At 37.1% G+C, this 15656-nt stretch overlaps 2 protein-coding genes across 2 annotated transcripts; both read left to right on the forward strand.

Annotated features, from left to right (window-relative positions):
* The first annotated feature begins 3604 nt into the window (after positions 1-3604).
* On the forward strand, positions 3605-5431 carry LOC103435323 (uncharacterized). Its single transcript, XM_008373708.4, has 2 exons — positions 3605-3936; positions 5103-5431. The coding sequence occupies exons 1-2, from the start codon at positions 3720-3722 to the stop codon at positions 5243-5245; spliced, it is 360 nt and encodes a 119-aa protein (XP_008371930.2). The 5' UTR covers positions 3605-3719; the 3' UTR covers positions 5246-5431.
* Positions 5432-9433: 4002 nt separating this feature from the next.
* On the forward strand, positions 9434-14538 carry LOC103435321 (vacuolar-sorting receptor 6-like). The gene is made up of 13 exons (XM_029102898.2): positions 9434-10074; positions 11311-12003; positions 12090-12178; positions 12317-12386; positions 12527-12610; positions 12748-12824; positions 12927-13008; positions 13104-13186; positions 13350-13413; positions 13565-13693; positions 13823-13926; positions 14037-14154; positions 14234-14538. The coding sequence occupies exons 1-12, from the start codon at positions 9777-9779 to the stop codon at positions 14151-14153; spliced, it is 1890 nt and encodes a 629-aa protein (XP_028958731.1). The 5' UTR covers positions 9434-9776; the 3' UTR covers position 14154; positions 14234-14538.
* The last annotated feature ends 1118 nt before the right edge of the window (positions 14539-15656 follow it).

The raw sequence follows: 15656 nt of genomic DNA on the forward strand, positions 1-15656 counted from the left end.
GTCACTATACCGAGCTGGCTTGGTAATTTGTCTCTTTTCTCTGTTCTTGGCAATAGACTCTTGAGGTGAAACTTGCTCTTCAACTTGAATAGAATCTTCAAGTTCAACTTCTTCAACATCCTCATGATTTCCAACTTCTTCACTTGTAGTGGCTTCGACATCAGCGGAAATAGGATTTGAAGTACCAGAGGCAACTTTCTCAAGCTCCACCTGTTGGACATCTTTCACATTCTTCTCAGAGACTTTGTACATACTTTCTTCATCAAATGTCACATCTCTGCTGATTACAAGTTTTTTCATCTCTGGGCACCACAACCTGTAACCTTTGACACCACTACTAAAACCAAGAAAGATTGCCTTTTTGGCTTTAGGATCAAGTTTATTTTCAGTCACATGAAAAGAAGCAGGTGAACCAAAAATACGGACATAGTCATAATCAGAAGAAGGTTTTCCAGTCCATACCTCCATTGGTGTCTTACCCTGAACAGCAGCTGAGGGTAACCGGTTGATGATGTGACATGCATAATTAACTGCTTCTGCCCAAAATGACTTGCTTAAACCTGACTGAGACAACATACATCTAACCTTCTCAAGCAAGGTTCGATTCAATCTTTCTGCAACTCCATTTTGTTGTGGAGTTCCCCGAACACTAAAATGTCTCACAATTCCTACCTCTTTGCAAACTTTAAAGAAAGGGTCGGATGTGTATTCACCACCATTATCCGATCTCAAAATCTTAATCTTTCTCCCAGTCTGGTTCTCAACAATTTTCTTCCAACCCAAGAAAATGTTTAACACCTCACTCTTGTGCTTCATAGTGTAGACCCAAGACATTCTTGAATAATCTTCAACAAAGGTCACAAACCAATGTCTACCACTCAAAGAGGGAGTCTTTGTAGGACCCCAAACATCTGAATGCACATAATCAAGAATGCCCTTCGTCTGATGTACAGCAGTACCAAACTTCACTCTAGTTTGCTTCCCCAAGACACAATGCTTGCAGAAATCAAGCTTACAAGTCGTGGCACCTTTTAGAAGACCTTGTTTCACAAGCCCTTGTAGAGCTTTCTCACCGGCATGGCCTAATCTCATATGCCACAGTCTAGTAGTATCTGAATCAGATGTGCTCATATTTTCAGAGACTACAGATGCTTCACCTGTCATAGTGCTTCCTTGCAATAAATACAAATGGCCACATCGAGGAGCTTTCATCACAACAAGTGCACCATAAGTAACTTTCAATGTATGTCCATCTCAATGAAACCTGAAGCCCTTGGATTCTAAAGTACCCAAAGAAATAAGATTTTTCTTCAAATTCGGTACATACCAAACACCTGTCAACTCTTTAACCATGCCATCATGCAACTTCAAACGAATTGTGCCAATCCATTTTGTTATGCAAGGATTGTCATCTCCCATGAACACAACGCCACCATCAAACTCTTTCAAGCTTGAAAACCAATCCTTGTGAGGAGTCATATGATGAGTACAACCCGTATCCAACACCCACTTAGTAGCACAATCAAATGATGAGGAAGTGGTTAAAGCAAAATCAGAAAAATCTGTTTCAACCTCAGCAACATTAGCTTCAGAACTTTTTTTGCCTTTGGTCTTCAACCTAGGACAATCTTTCTTCCAATGGCCCTTATTATGACAAAAGGCACATTCATCCCTTTCCAAAGGTTTTCTACCTTTAGAGTTTCCTCTAGGTCGAGACTGTGATTTTTTCCTACTAGAAAATGATCTTCTCTCCGATGATCTACCTCTAACAAATAAAGCTTCCGATGTACTATCATGGTTTTTATCTCTATGCCTCATTTCATAATTCATCAAGGCATTTGACACATCTTCAAATTTCACAGTTTCTTTACCATGCATAATAGTGGTAACAAAATGCTCATAAGAGTCCGGCAAGGAATTCAACAATATTAAGGCCTTATCTTCATCCTTAATATCCTCATCTAAATTTAATAAGTCGGCAATCAACTTATTAAAAGCATCAAGGTGTCTAATCATTTTTGTACCTTCTTTGTATTAGAAGCGGTAGAGCTTTTTCTTCAAGTGTAGCCGGTTCTCTGCACTCTTCGTCATATACTTGTCTTCCAATTTTTGCCACAACACACTTGCTAATGTCTCCCGCATCACAAAATACTTCTGAGTTTTTGCAAGGCACAACCGAATTGAAGAGCAAGCCCACAAATTTAATTTCTCCCATTATGACTTCGACATAGCTTCCGGCTTCTCTCCCAAAGCGGCAAGTAGATCTTGTTGAGCCAACACATCTTTGACCTCACATTGCCACATTCCGAAGTTGTTTGTGCCATCAAACTTTTCCACTTCGAACTTTGTATTTTGCACCGTAGTTCTTGCAAATCCGGAGCTGCTTCCAAAAGGATTTTCATCTTGCCCATCTGACATCTTTAACAACTAGACAGTACCCAAGAGCAACCAGTGCTCTGATACCAATTGTTGTGCTAGGATAGCAGCAAACCTTTTAGAACCAACTCTTTTTAACCCACAAGAAATATATCAAATGAAATGCAAGAACAAAATATTAAAGACATCAATATTTTAACGAGGTTCCTCAACAGTCAGTGTAACTGGAGTACGTCCTCGGAGCAGTAGGAGCTCACCCAATAATCCACTATCAACCAAATGGGAGTTTACAAAGTGTTGGCAAGCTCACAACCCAAAACCCCAATACAACCAATAACTCTCACACACTAAAGAAACAAATAGAGAAAGAAATATAGTGATTAATTTCTTCTCTATATAAAGCTCAAAGCTATTACAACAATAAAACTTTGATGGAGTGAGAACTAACCAAAAAAGAAAATCACCTTTCTTTCTTATATGGGAGCTGCGTACCTCTCTTCTTCTTTCTGCTGCTCCTTTCTATTTTCTTCTTCTATGCGACAACCTTTCTCCCACACCAAAAGGCAGCTGTTGCTGCTAGTTAAAAACCCCAGGAGTCCCGTGACTTCTCACATGGACCAAAGAAAAAACTTTAGACAAATTGCACTTTTATTTTCCCCAAAACAAGGAAGAAACATAATCATGTTGTCTTTTTTTTTTCTTTTGATTTGTTTAATAGCCACTTGGCCACTTGGCCACTTATTCAACACAGACATTACGGAATCACCTTCATCCCCAAACTTTGGGCAACCATTAGTGGAAATATTTAAGGGTATTTAAAGAATGGCATAGGGGCGTTGAAATCCATATCTTATTGAATAGTGATTTACAAACTCAAGGGACATATATAAACACGAATCATTTTTTTAATCCTGAAGCTAAGGAAAAGCATGGAGGCACATGAGAAATTTTTCATGTGACTGGAACACGGTAGTACATCACTTGTTTTTATATAAGTGGTCAGAAATTTTATTTTTTAAGTTATTAATTTTTTAACATACATATCCTACTATTTGTATAGTGATACATAATATACTATCTCATGTGCTGGTCATATTGAAAATTTTCTCGAGGCGCTGAGGAGAAAATGATTGCGAAAATCACTTCCATTTATTAATGCATTCAGGGTTAAAATTGGAATTCCAAAGAACAGAAGAAAAAGACCAATTCACCCCCAACTAATCAACCAAACCGATAGGACTCTACCGAACTATAAATACCGAACGTAAATACTGGTCCTGCCCTTTCGCGTTTCGCAAAACCCTAAACCCAAAAGCAAGGGAGGCGAAGGCGGTGCAGAAACAATGGCGAAGTCGATGAGATGCAAGAGAGAAAAGAGGCTGAGAGCCATTCGCAGAGAGATGGTGGAGCCCTACTACGACAAGAAAGACGAAGCTAAGCTTGCTGCCCAGGAAGCTGCCCTCGCTGCCCCTAAGCTTCCCGTACGGCCGCCTCCTAAATCCACCTCTGCTATGGAGGTCAGCACCACTAACGGCGCCTCCGCCTCCACGAGCAACATGGGTATGCTCTCTTTTGGTCGATACCCGTTTTAATTTTTTGCTAAATTCAACTACCCATGTTCTAATTTGTACTTAATTTGTTGGAAATTATGTGTTTCCACCCATTTTTCTTCATTTTTTTTCATTACCCATCTGCTAGTTTTGCTTAGATTTCTATCAATCCGCTTGCTTTTTGTGATGCCCTGCTCTTGCAATGTGCAATTTCGATACATATTGATTGAACAAATGGTCTTTTTATTGTTAACTCTTAACATATATGCATCCATAGATTGACAGACAGTACACGTTTTGTGATGGAATTATTGTTTAGGGAAAAACTGAAATTTTATTCAGCAACAGAGGGAAGAAAATTACTTTTCATTCCTTGCAATTTCTCTACAAAGTATATAATTGGAGTGTTTTGAAAGAGTGAACTTTTCGTCATCAAAACAACTAGAGTAGGTTTGTATTTTCGGAAGATACCATTCAAAAAGTGAGTTGTGTACTTGGGATTCTCATTTGTAAGTGGGGACATTGTAGCTGGGTTAAACACTAGGCAGAAGCTTTTAGTATGGAACTTTCTTGGAAGTTAATTTCAGTTTACAGCATGATTCCGATGCTTGGTTAATACATGTTGTCTGAATTCAAAATTGATTTTAACGTAAAACGAACAAATCGAATTAGATGGGGGCAGGGGGTGCCTTGTTTCAGTAGTTTATTTCAAGCTATGTAGATTTTTAGTTTCTGCATCCCTTAGTGTTGGATATCTGCTCTAACTTTAACCAACTCTTGTCTTCAGAAAGTTTCTCAAGCGAGATAAAAGGGTAGGTCAGTTGGTGGGAATTATTGGCACATTGGGTTTGTAGCGTAAGTAATTAATAATATACATTGCCTTGATCACACATTTGGCGAGCTCATTTTTCAGAAAATTTAAGTGAGTACTTATTATTATTGTTTAGGTTGTATTCTCGTATTCTTATTCATAAATGTAATTATATGATGCCTGCATTTTGTATGATTATATTATGTAGGCAAGTGTTGATTTACAAAGTTTGAGTGTCCTTTTTGAGATGCATAGCAATTCGCATTGTCATTGACGTATAATATTTTCTAGCTACTCAGCATCAATTAATTTATTTGTCCGCTCTTTTCAACTTTAACCATGTGGATGTTGTATGCTTCTAATAGATGTGGACATGGATGCTGTCAATGAAAGAATAGCTGCATTGAAGCCTGCTGGTGGGGTAAGTAAGAAATCCAAAAGGGTGTTCAAGATGGGCAAAAGAAGGCGCCACGGCAAGGGAGGAAAGGTTAAGAGGCGTCATATTTAACTCTTTGATAGAAGAACAGAATGCCCAATTGTAGCCCAATACGATAACATTATCCTTAAGGCTGTCTTGTATTCGGTTTTTCTATTATAGATGTTTGAGAGTTATCATTCGAAAGTTGTAATCGAGCACATCATATGTTAACTTTGGATTTAAGCCGCATTTATGGATGATCTTCTGTTGAAATTACCCTTCTTCTCTAGGGATCCAAACTGTTAATGCCATTTGACGGACCGGTATGCTGTAAGTGATGCCCCTGTATGCAAACGCTGTCATGCCGAGGTGATATGTCCTGTTTGTTTTTGTTCTTCGCCTTTTGTCTATGTGCTATCACTTGAGCTGCCCAAAACAACCTGGGGTATGGTCTTGTTTTTATTTTTCCTATACAAGCCATATTTGGTTCTGGCTGTTGGACCTTGGGTTTCGTCGGCCTTGCCTTGGCCTTTGCTTTTGTTTATTTATTCTAATCTAATTGAGCTAGCCACTTAGTATTACGGTTAAGTGATATTTATCTTAATTTGTGAGTGAGAGGTTTTAGGTTCGATTCTTATCAAAAACGAATTTGAATCGTCTTATTTTTGCTAGCCCATACTAAGACTAATGTATCCCCTCTCTATTAGTGTAAATAGTATTGTTTGTTAAAAAAAAAAATATATATATATATATATATAAAAGAGAATATAAGCTAAATTGAGTGAAAAATGACTACTTACAGAGGATTTCAAAATTGAGTGAAAAATGACTTGTTGGACTGTTTGGTTTTAGTTGTGTCTAGACTAACTGGAATCAGTCAAATTTGGAGACATTTTCTTATATTCTAGTTAATGTACGTCCCCATTTTCTTCTACCACTTGTAGCTATCAAGCCCCAAAAAAACACCGAAAATCCATGACCCATTTTCCCAATAGGACAACAGAGATAAAATACGAGTTTGTTTTATAGCAATAGTAATTAATCGTTATTGTTTTAAGGTTAATTTATTCATCCATGTAGATAATATTTTTGTTTTAAGGTCAATTTATTCATCCGTGTAGATAATATTTTTCTTTGTTTGCTAATAAATCAACTAATTAAACTCATGTTTCAATAATCAATTCGATCCTCCGATTGGATCGGTGGCAAATGCCTAGGAAAAGTTTTCTTGAATTTATCCATGTTTTGTTTATTCCTTATCTTAAAAATCCTAATTCTATTTTTTAATTCTTCAGCTTAATTCCGCTTATGAATGCAGCTTAGAATTAGGTAAAATTTAAAATAAGAAATGGAATAAACACATATACAATTGTGACAAGAGAACATCGCAATGGACGAACTGACGTCCCCCCAATAGGATTATAGAATTTTGTGATTTGTGTCATGAAGTTGAAGAATGATTGTTCATGTCGAATGAGATGCATTGGGTAGTAGATTAAATTCAATAATTTTATTCTAATTGCTTTGCCCCCTTAGGCACTCACACTTGCCGTGTAAGGACATCAATTTTCCCTTTACTATACCAGAGAAGACTTGGGATGTATAATGTTTTTAAGTCAAGTCTTCCACTTATTCTATATTTGTTCTTTTCCTTGTACAATTGACCCATTCTGCAGAGAATATGGAATTAGAAACTTGACTTGACTCGTAACCAAGGTTCTAAAAACGCTGAGCGGTAGACGGGTAACGGGTTGGGGTCTAGGCAGACTAGATTGATTTAAGTTAATTTATTATATACCGTATATCTAATTTTATGTTTAAACTTAAAAAATACATAATTACATTGAGTTACATAAATTATAAAATAGAATGACATATATATTATAAAATATTAGAACATAATGAAAACATGGGAACAAGCACATAATATGTGTTCATCTAAGTATTCAATAAGTCTCTTAGAATTTATTGAAAAAATAAAATGCAAAATGAAAATAATTATTTATTTTCTGTTTAAGTGAAAGTCGCGACCTAAGCAGGTTTGGGCATGCTAGGCGAGCGTCTAAGTAGGTCTAAGCACCATTTTCAAATTTTCAAACGCTTAAGAATTAATCGGGAAGGTAGCTAGCCGTCTAGCACCGAGACGGAGCATAGGCGGAAAATTTTAAAACAGTGTTCATAACTTCTCTACTACGTACCATATTGCAATAATCTCATTTCTAACATCCTCCCATATCTAATTGGTTTTATAGCTTATGAAAATGGAGTATTTAGGAGAAATAATTATTGTCACATTGTTTTTGCTTCATTAGTGAGAAATAATGATTAGAAAACTAGGTTTCTACGAGTCTCTGTGATAAGAAATCGCATCCCTAATTTTCTTAGAGTCAATTTAAGGAAAATGATTTATGCATATTGTATTTTTTTTTACACGTTTTTTTTAGCCATTAACTTATGCAAATTATAAGTCGGCAGTGAAAGTACAAACTGTATATCACTCTAAAACTTAATACATAAATTTGTTTTCCTCCTCTACCTTTATTTTCCCTGCACCAGATATTCCATATACAATCAGTCAATCCCAAATCAATCGTTTTAAGGGGTGAAACATGACTTAGTTAAGCTGATCTCAAAAGTTTAAAGTAATTTCGGAAACATATTAGTGTGATTACATAACAAAACTGTCACATCCCGGCCTAGGCCCCCACCACATTCCGGGCTCAACTCCATCGTAACACGATATTGTCCATTTTGAGCCCCAACCACGCCATCACGGTTTTGTTTCTGGGAACTCACGCGAGCAGAACTTCCTAGTGGGTCACCCATCCTGGGATTGCTCTCCCGTGAACTCGCTTAATTTCGAAGTTCCTATGGAACTCGAAGCCAGTGAGCTCCCTAAAAGCTTCGTGCTAGGTAGAAATGAGAATATACATATAAGGCTTACTTGATCCACTCCCTTGGACACCACCCAACATAAATTAATGGAGTTGCACCTAACATATAAAAAATTTAATCTGCATGCATCATTGTGCTTCGAATATGAATATGCTAAAAAAGTCTTTAACTTTGATTTTCTCATATAAAACTAGTTTAATTAATGGGAAACCTCTCTCTGTCTCTCACACACACTCTCCCACTCTCTCACATACATTGCTTAGTTTAGTGGAGGTGGATTGTCTGCCCTCCCATTTTCATACTCTCTTCATATCCTCCTGTGATGTGTGGTCACAGTTAAGTCACGTCAATATTTTATATTAATTTTTGTAAAAATAATAAAACAAAAAGTAATAGAAATATAAAATGTTGACGTGGCTTAATCGTGACCACATAAACAGGAAGATATGGGAGAGTATGAAAATGGAAGGGCAGACAATCCCCCTCCTAGCTTGGTGTACTTTCATTGTTGAATCTTGAAGTTTTCAAAGCATGTAAATGTAAGTTCAGTTTGGGGATTCAGTTTTGAAAGAACAAAAGCTTTTTAGTTAAAAAAAGTTAAATAAAAGAGGTGGGTATTTATCAGATCATTCAATCTCACTTAGCAGATGCTATTATTTTCATTGGTCACAATATTAATAATATTTATATTTGGATTAGATACTTTTTAGCGAGGCACGTCAAACGTTTGTATTTTACTGTATGTATTCTAAATGTTGTAGGAGATTCTCTTTTTCTTAATAAAATTTATTTCCTAAAAAAAAATAGCACACAGATTTTGGCAGTCCAAGATTTGTCGATTTTTTAAAAGAGAAAGGTCATTGATTTATAGTCCGTATATGAATTATATTTATACCTACACCAATTAACTCTCTAATGAAAATTTAACAAATAGCATTACCCTATTTGTACCTTCAAAATGAAGTAATAAACCTTAAATAAACATTAATCAACACACATGTTTCTCCTATCAAGAATTAGGTAATATTAATTAATGACTTAAAATTCATTTAAAGTTTCTTTGACTTCTCTCCTTCTCCCCCTCTCTCTTCCCTCTGTCAAGATTCCTATCAAGTACGATGAATATTTTTTTAACAAATAATATTATTTACGTTAAATGAAGAAGGTATGTTTTTTCTCATAATGAGCTAGCAATAATATAGTTCAATGTAGTTCAAAATCGTCTTTGGCAAGAATCAAACCTAAAACATCTTACTTACAAATAAATATGAGGTGTCATGTTATGTTATTATCCATCACAAATTCCATTCAAATGTTTATCCATTTAGATTATGATATTTGCTTATATTACGGATGCACTAAAAAATCTCTCAACGTGTAGAAGTGGTTCCAACGACCCAGTCTACCATCCTTCTTTTCTCTCACCTGTCGTTTCCCTTACGTTACAGATTGAAAGAGAAAACTTAAACCCCCTTTTTACACGACAAACAATCTCTCTCTCTCTCTCTCTCTCTCTCTCTCTCTCTGAACCGAACCGGACCAACTAACCCTTTCTTATTTTCTAGTCCTCCACTCCCCCTCCACCCGTAGACCGTTGCAAAGGCCATTCAAAGACTCGTCGCCATTTTCTTCCACCTCCTCTACCTCTCAAACCCCAGAAACACAGAAAACCCACTTCTTATTTTCTAAAAAAAAAAAAAAAAAACACAAACAAGTCTCCGCTTGCATGGCTTTTCTGCCAAAGCTCACAGCTTTTTTTGTGGTGTTGTTATCAGTTTTTGAGAACCATGTGCATGCAAGGTTTGTGGTGGAGACGGAAAGCATTAAGGTTCTCTATCCAATGAGCTTGCGCTCGAAGCACGACGGAGCTATCGGCAATTTTGGGCGGCCGAACTATGGAGGCTCCCTGGTGGGCGCTGTTGTCTATCCTGAAAAGGGGTCTTCCGGGTGTGAAGCTTTTGAGGGTGACAAGCCTTTCAAGTCGAGACACTGTCGCTCCACCATTGTTTTACTTGATCGCGGAGGTAAATCAATCAATCAATCATCATGTCTCTCTTCATTTATTAAATTTCAAACTCCGGGCAGGGTGGTTTGTAGTTCAAGTGATTAAAAGCGTTAGAGAGTCGCGTGTTTGAATCCCCACTTACAATTTCGATTAGTAGGTTGACTTGAGATCATTTTCCATTATTGTTAAGAATTTGAATGATGAAGATGCAAGTTCACCTAGGTGTGTCTGGAAATCAATTTGGTATGTGTTTGTTTTTGCATGGCTTGTTTTTATAGTTAGGCCCCGTTTGGGATTGAGGTGATTTTAAAAAAAGCCACTGTGAAAAAAAGCTGAGGGTCATTTTTGTGTTTGGTAAACTGAAAAAAATGGCTTATTTTGGAAGCTGCTGTGAGAATAAGCTGAAAATCAAAGGAAAAGCTGAAGCTGCTATTTGCTGCTTTGAAAAAAAGCCAGTTTTTTCAAAGCACACGGAGCTACAGTGCTCCTTTAATGAAAAGACACACTATCATCCTGCTTTTTTTTTTTCCAAAAGCACTTTCACAAAAAAGTTTACCAAACACTCTACTAGCTTTATTTCACAGCCGCTTATTCTCACAGCACAGCCGCTTATTCTCACAGCAGTTTTTTTTCAAATGACAGCAATACCAAACCAGCCCTTAAATTTCCCTTTTTGTTGTGTGTTTTGAGTTTCTTTTGAAAAAGCAAATAGATTTAGCAAAAGGGTGAGAGTTATTTTTCTTGTTGGACTGTTTTGATTTGGTGAGTTTTCCGGCAAGGATGACATGCGTATTTTTCTTTTTTCCGGAATTCGGATGCTGTTTTGGAGATTGTGGATTTGAACTTTCTTTCGTGTGGTTTCTCTGCTTTTTCCCTTGTTCTTCCACTTTTCCTTCTATTTGGTAAAATCGACTAATCAAAAGTCCCTTTCCAGTCCACTCCGTTTCTCTTTGGCTTTAGCTTACTGTTCAATAGATATTGCTTTCTTTGTATTTTGTAATTCCTCCGTGCCAAGAGGGGCAAATTCTAGTAACCAGTCTATCTCTCTCATCGCATGATGTGAGAGATTGAAAGAAGGGGATCTATATACCTCGGTTATATGGTAGAATCTCTCGCCAATAGCCTTGTTTGATGATAGGTAACTTAACATTTTTTATATTGTTTGTTAGTGACAGATTATATTCTAAGTGGGTCTGATGTTACACAACCAATGCTATGGACTTGTAGTTTGAACTTCATGCTACTGCCCTTGTAGGTTGCTACTTTGCTTTGAAGGTGTGGAATGCTCAACAGGCGGGAGCTAAAGCCGTTTTAGTGGCGGATAACATTGAAGAGCCTTTAATAACAATGGATTCCCCGGAAGAGAGCACAGATGCAGATGGTTACATAGAGAAGATTGGAATTCCATCAGCTCTGGTAGAGAAAGCTTTTGGTGATAGCTTGAAGGAAGCGTTAAAGAAGAAAGAAGATGTTGTGGTGAAACTTGACTGGAGAGAGTCCGTGCCAAACCCCGATCAAAGAGTTGAATACGAGTTCTGGACAAACAGCAACGACGAGTGTGGGGCTCGTTGTGATGAGCAAATGACATTTGTAAAAAATTTCAAGGGTCACGCTCAGGTTCTTGAGAGAGGGGGTTACACCCTCTTCACTCCACATTATATAACTTGGTATTGTCCTCGGGCTTTCATCCTTACAAAACAGTGCAAGTCTCAATGCATAAATCATGGGAGGTATTGTGCACCGGATCCTGAAAAAGATTTGGGAGAAGGGTACCAAGGGAAGGACGTGGTATACGAGAACTTGAGGCAGCTTTGTGTGCATAGAGTTGCCAATGAGAGCGGCCGGTCATGGGTTTGGTGGGACTATGTGACAGACTTCCATATCAGATGTTCAATGAAAGAAAAGAAGTATAGCAAAGAATGCGCTGAGGATGTCATGAAATCACTTGGTAAATCGCATGTTTTGATTTGTGTAATGTGTACGGAAAAAAATGCTTGTTTTGTGGTTTTAATAGCTTTAATCTGATTGCTGCAGATTTGCCTGTTGACAAGATAAAAAAATGTATGGGTAATCCTGAAGATGATGCCGAGAATGCAGTGCTAAAAGCCGAACAAGAAATCCAGGTCAGACATACTTACTGCACATATCTTTCAAAACCACAACATTTACAAAGATGCATAAGCAAAATGGATTTGTATAATCAGCTTTTTAATTTAGCCACAGAGTTATCTCATTTTTCCTTTTCTTTTTGTTATATTTAGGTTGGACGAGGATCTCGTGGTGATGTTACCATCTTGCCGACTTTGGTTATTAACAATGTTCAGTTTCGAGGTTTGTCACACTTTTGCCAACATTGTTTAAGATATTGCTAGGAACCATCTATGAATTTACATTGGTTCCTTCATTTCATTCATTGGAAACATTTTATACTAAATCAGAATCCTGAAGTTTGTTGTTTAACTGATCCGAAGGAAAATTAGAGAGAACTACTGTGCTAAAGGCCTTATGTGCTGGATTTAAGGAGATGGCTGATCCTCCTATTTGTTTGACTGGAGGTTGGCGTTCTTATTTCACTTTCCAGTCTATACTGTTTGATATCTGTTTCTTGATGATTGAATAACGTACTGATGTCTTTTTCCGTTCCTCTCCCTCCTCCCTCCTCCCCTCCCAATCCACCGTGTTATTTCAACAGACCTCGAGACAAATGAGTGCGTTGAAAGGAATGGCGGTTGTTGGCAGGACATCCACTCTAATATAACTGCTTGCAAGGTATGCAGAAAATCTACATGTAAATTCTACAGTTGATGCCACTTGAGAAAATCTTCCTGCATTACAGATTTTAACTGCATGTTAATTGGTTCCTTTTGTCAGGACACATTTAGGGGAAGAGTTTGTGAGTGCCCTATTGTGAACGGTGTTCAGTATAGAGGCGATGGTTATACATCTTGCGATGGTAGACCACCTCTTTATGACAATTGCAACAAATTTCTCCTCTTTATTAGAACATGTGGGTTGCAAGTCTCAAAACATTTACTTTTTTCTTGACAGCTTTTGGACCTGCAAGATGTGCTATAAGCAATGGAGGTTGCTGGTCAGAATCTAAAAATGGATTGCATTTCTCAGCTTGCTCAGTTCAGTGATCTTTATCATAATCTTTCACTTTATTAGTTGTTCTCTGTGCTTCTTGAACAGAATTCTCTTGCAATTTGAAGTTCTTAGACCTCAAAACTTCGTCATCTTCTTATTTTTTTCTTATCTTAATTCTTCTCTTTTTTCTTTTCGAAACCCAAACAGAATTCTGAGTTATCTGGCTGCAAATGTCCACAAGGCTTTCAAGGGGACGGTCATAAATGTGAAGGTGATTTGAGTTCCACTGTGACTAATAACTCTCAAAGATTAATTTTCTTCTTGTACACTAAATATTCAACTTTTCAAGGTTTTTTTGAAATCCAATATATCCGTAAATCATGTTTTCATCCTTTCTTACATTCGTTCTTACTGTGCATCAGATATTGATGAATGCAAGGCGCATACTGCTTGTCAGTGTGATGGTTGCAGCTGTAAGAACACTTGGGGCGGGTACAACTGCAAATGTAAGGCAGGCCAGTTGTATATGAAGGAGCAAGATACTTGTATTGGTAAGGCGTCACATTTGAGTCCTAATCACTAATTAATTGTTGCTCAGCACAGGACAGCGTTGATAGTGGGAATGTTTTCCATCCTGCAAGATGTATGTCTTAAATTTTTGTTCATCCATTTAAATGCAGAGAGACATGGATCAAGATTTGCCTGGTTTTTAACTTTCATGGTCCTTGCGGCTGTGTCGGGAGTTGGCCTAGCCGGTTACATCTTCTACAAATACAGGCTTCGAGTATGTCTAAACATTCTCCTTTGGCGAGCTCTATATATCCGTCTTGGTTTGATTTACGTATTAATTTAGGAACTCTACCCTTGTTAATTTTTCTTTTACTTCAATCACAGTCTTACATGGACTCTGAGATCACGGCTATCATGTCGCAATACATGCCTCTGGACAGTCAGCAGGCCAGTCAAGTGCACACCGCCGACTCAGAACCTCAACGACAAGGCTCAGTATAAGGTAGCTAATTCTTTGCCTTTATAAGCAGTCTTCTTTCTTGTTAACAATTTGTCCTTAAAATTGTTGCTGCTATCTGCAGAAACACAAGCTAAACCACCTATTCCAGTGAAAGGGCATCCGTGAGCCGGACTGTTTGTACGCAAACGCTTCCTGCGGATACTCAACTCCATTTACTAGCACTTAAGTAAAGCAGTGAAAGCTTCCATTCGGATACGGTATACAATAGTATAGGATGTATTTGTGAGATATCTGCTGGATGCAGGAGATTTTCTTCCCATAACACTCTTTTCTGTGTAGATAAACGTGCTCAGATGTAAATTTTGGTTTGAGGAAAAACAAGGATCAATATATGAACTCATCTTATACTTGTGATTTGTGAGTCAAGGTTTTGGATTGTTTTGTATTCATGAATAACGATCATGTGCTTAGCAATTATCGTGCAAAGTAAATACCAAATGCATGAAAATTAATTGACAAGTAACATGAAAATTAATTGACAAGTAAAGCATGTATATATATATATATATATATGTATATGTATATTTATAAAACAAAAATTTCACTTGGCAGCTATGAGTAGGCTTGTTTCGTTTTTGAAGAAATCTCAATCCTCTATGACAAACTAGTATCCTCGATCTCAACTAATCACTATCATTAATTAATTACTCACCTCGTTTCACTTTTACACCTCAGTAAAGATGGAATATTGGAAGAAATTAAACATACTAGCGGAGTATCTTTGAGAAAGTGTTGGGCATCCAGCACAAAACATGTTTAAGACAATTTCTAGCCCATGGTAACAAATGTGGGAAAAATTAGATATTACGCGAGACTTGACAGATTATGCAGTAGTCTACAGATAAGTTGCATAAAAGCTTTCACTTCTGAGATGGAGCAGAAACTGACCTGACCGGTTTTGCAAAAATGAAAAAAAGGACCTTGAATAACCTCCCAGATGGTGAGTGGTTTGATCCAAGCACCCACCATTTGCGGCAGAGAGAAATTGACCTGATTGCGTTTGCGAAAATGAAAGAATAGAACCTTGAATCAAACCTCCCAAATGGTGGAGCAACCTGTTTGCACTATGATACTCGCGTTTCGGATACAAGTGATTGAGTTTAAACTGTTTTAGTTGGATAAAAAAAGATATGTGTAGCAAAATATAAAACAAATAAATAAAGTTTTTGTGTGATTCAATTTGTGTCAACCGAATTCTGGTTTCTTCGAATTTTTTAGAGTTTAGACAAACGAAGTGTTAGAATTACTTCGGTTTTTTGATTCTCTTCTATGATATTTACTAACGCCTAAAAAAAAACAAATGTGTTCATTAAAAAAAAAGACGTGTGTTAATAAAAAAAATAGAATTTTAACGAAAAACTCTCAGTACTGTTCATTTTAATGAAAAACCACATTTTTAAACTAAAAAGTCAATCATAGTACGATTCACTTTACCCTTTATTTTGTCCTTATCGTTAAAACTCAAAGTTTTCAAGCTCCTCTCA

Source organism: Malus domestica, chromosome 05, assembly GCF_042453785.1.
Source record: "Malus domestica chromosome 05, GDT2T_hap1".
Taxonomy (NCBI): domain Eukaryota; kingdom Viridiplantae; phylum Streptophyta; class Magnoliopsida; order Rosales; family Rosaceae; genus Malus; species Malus domestica.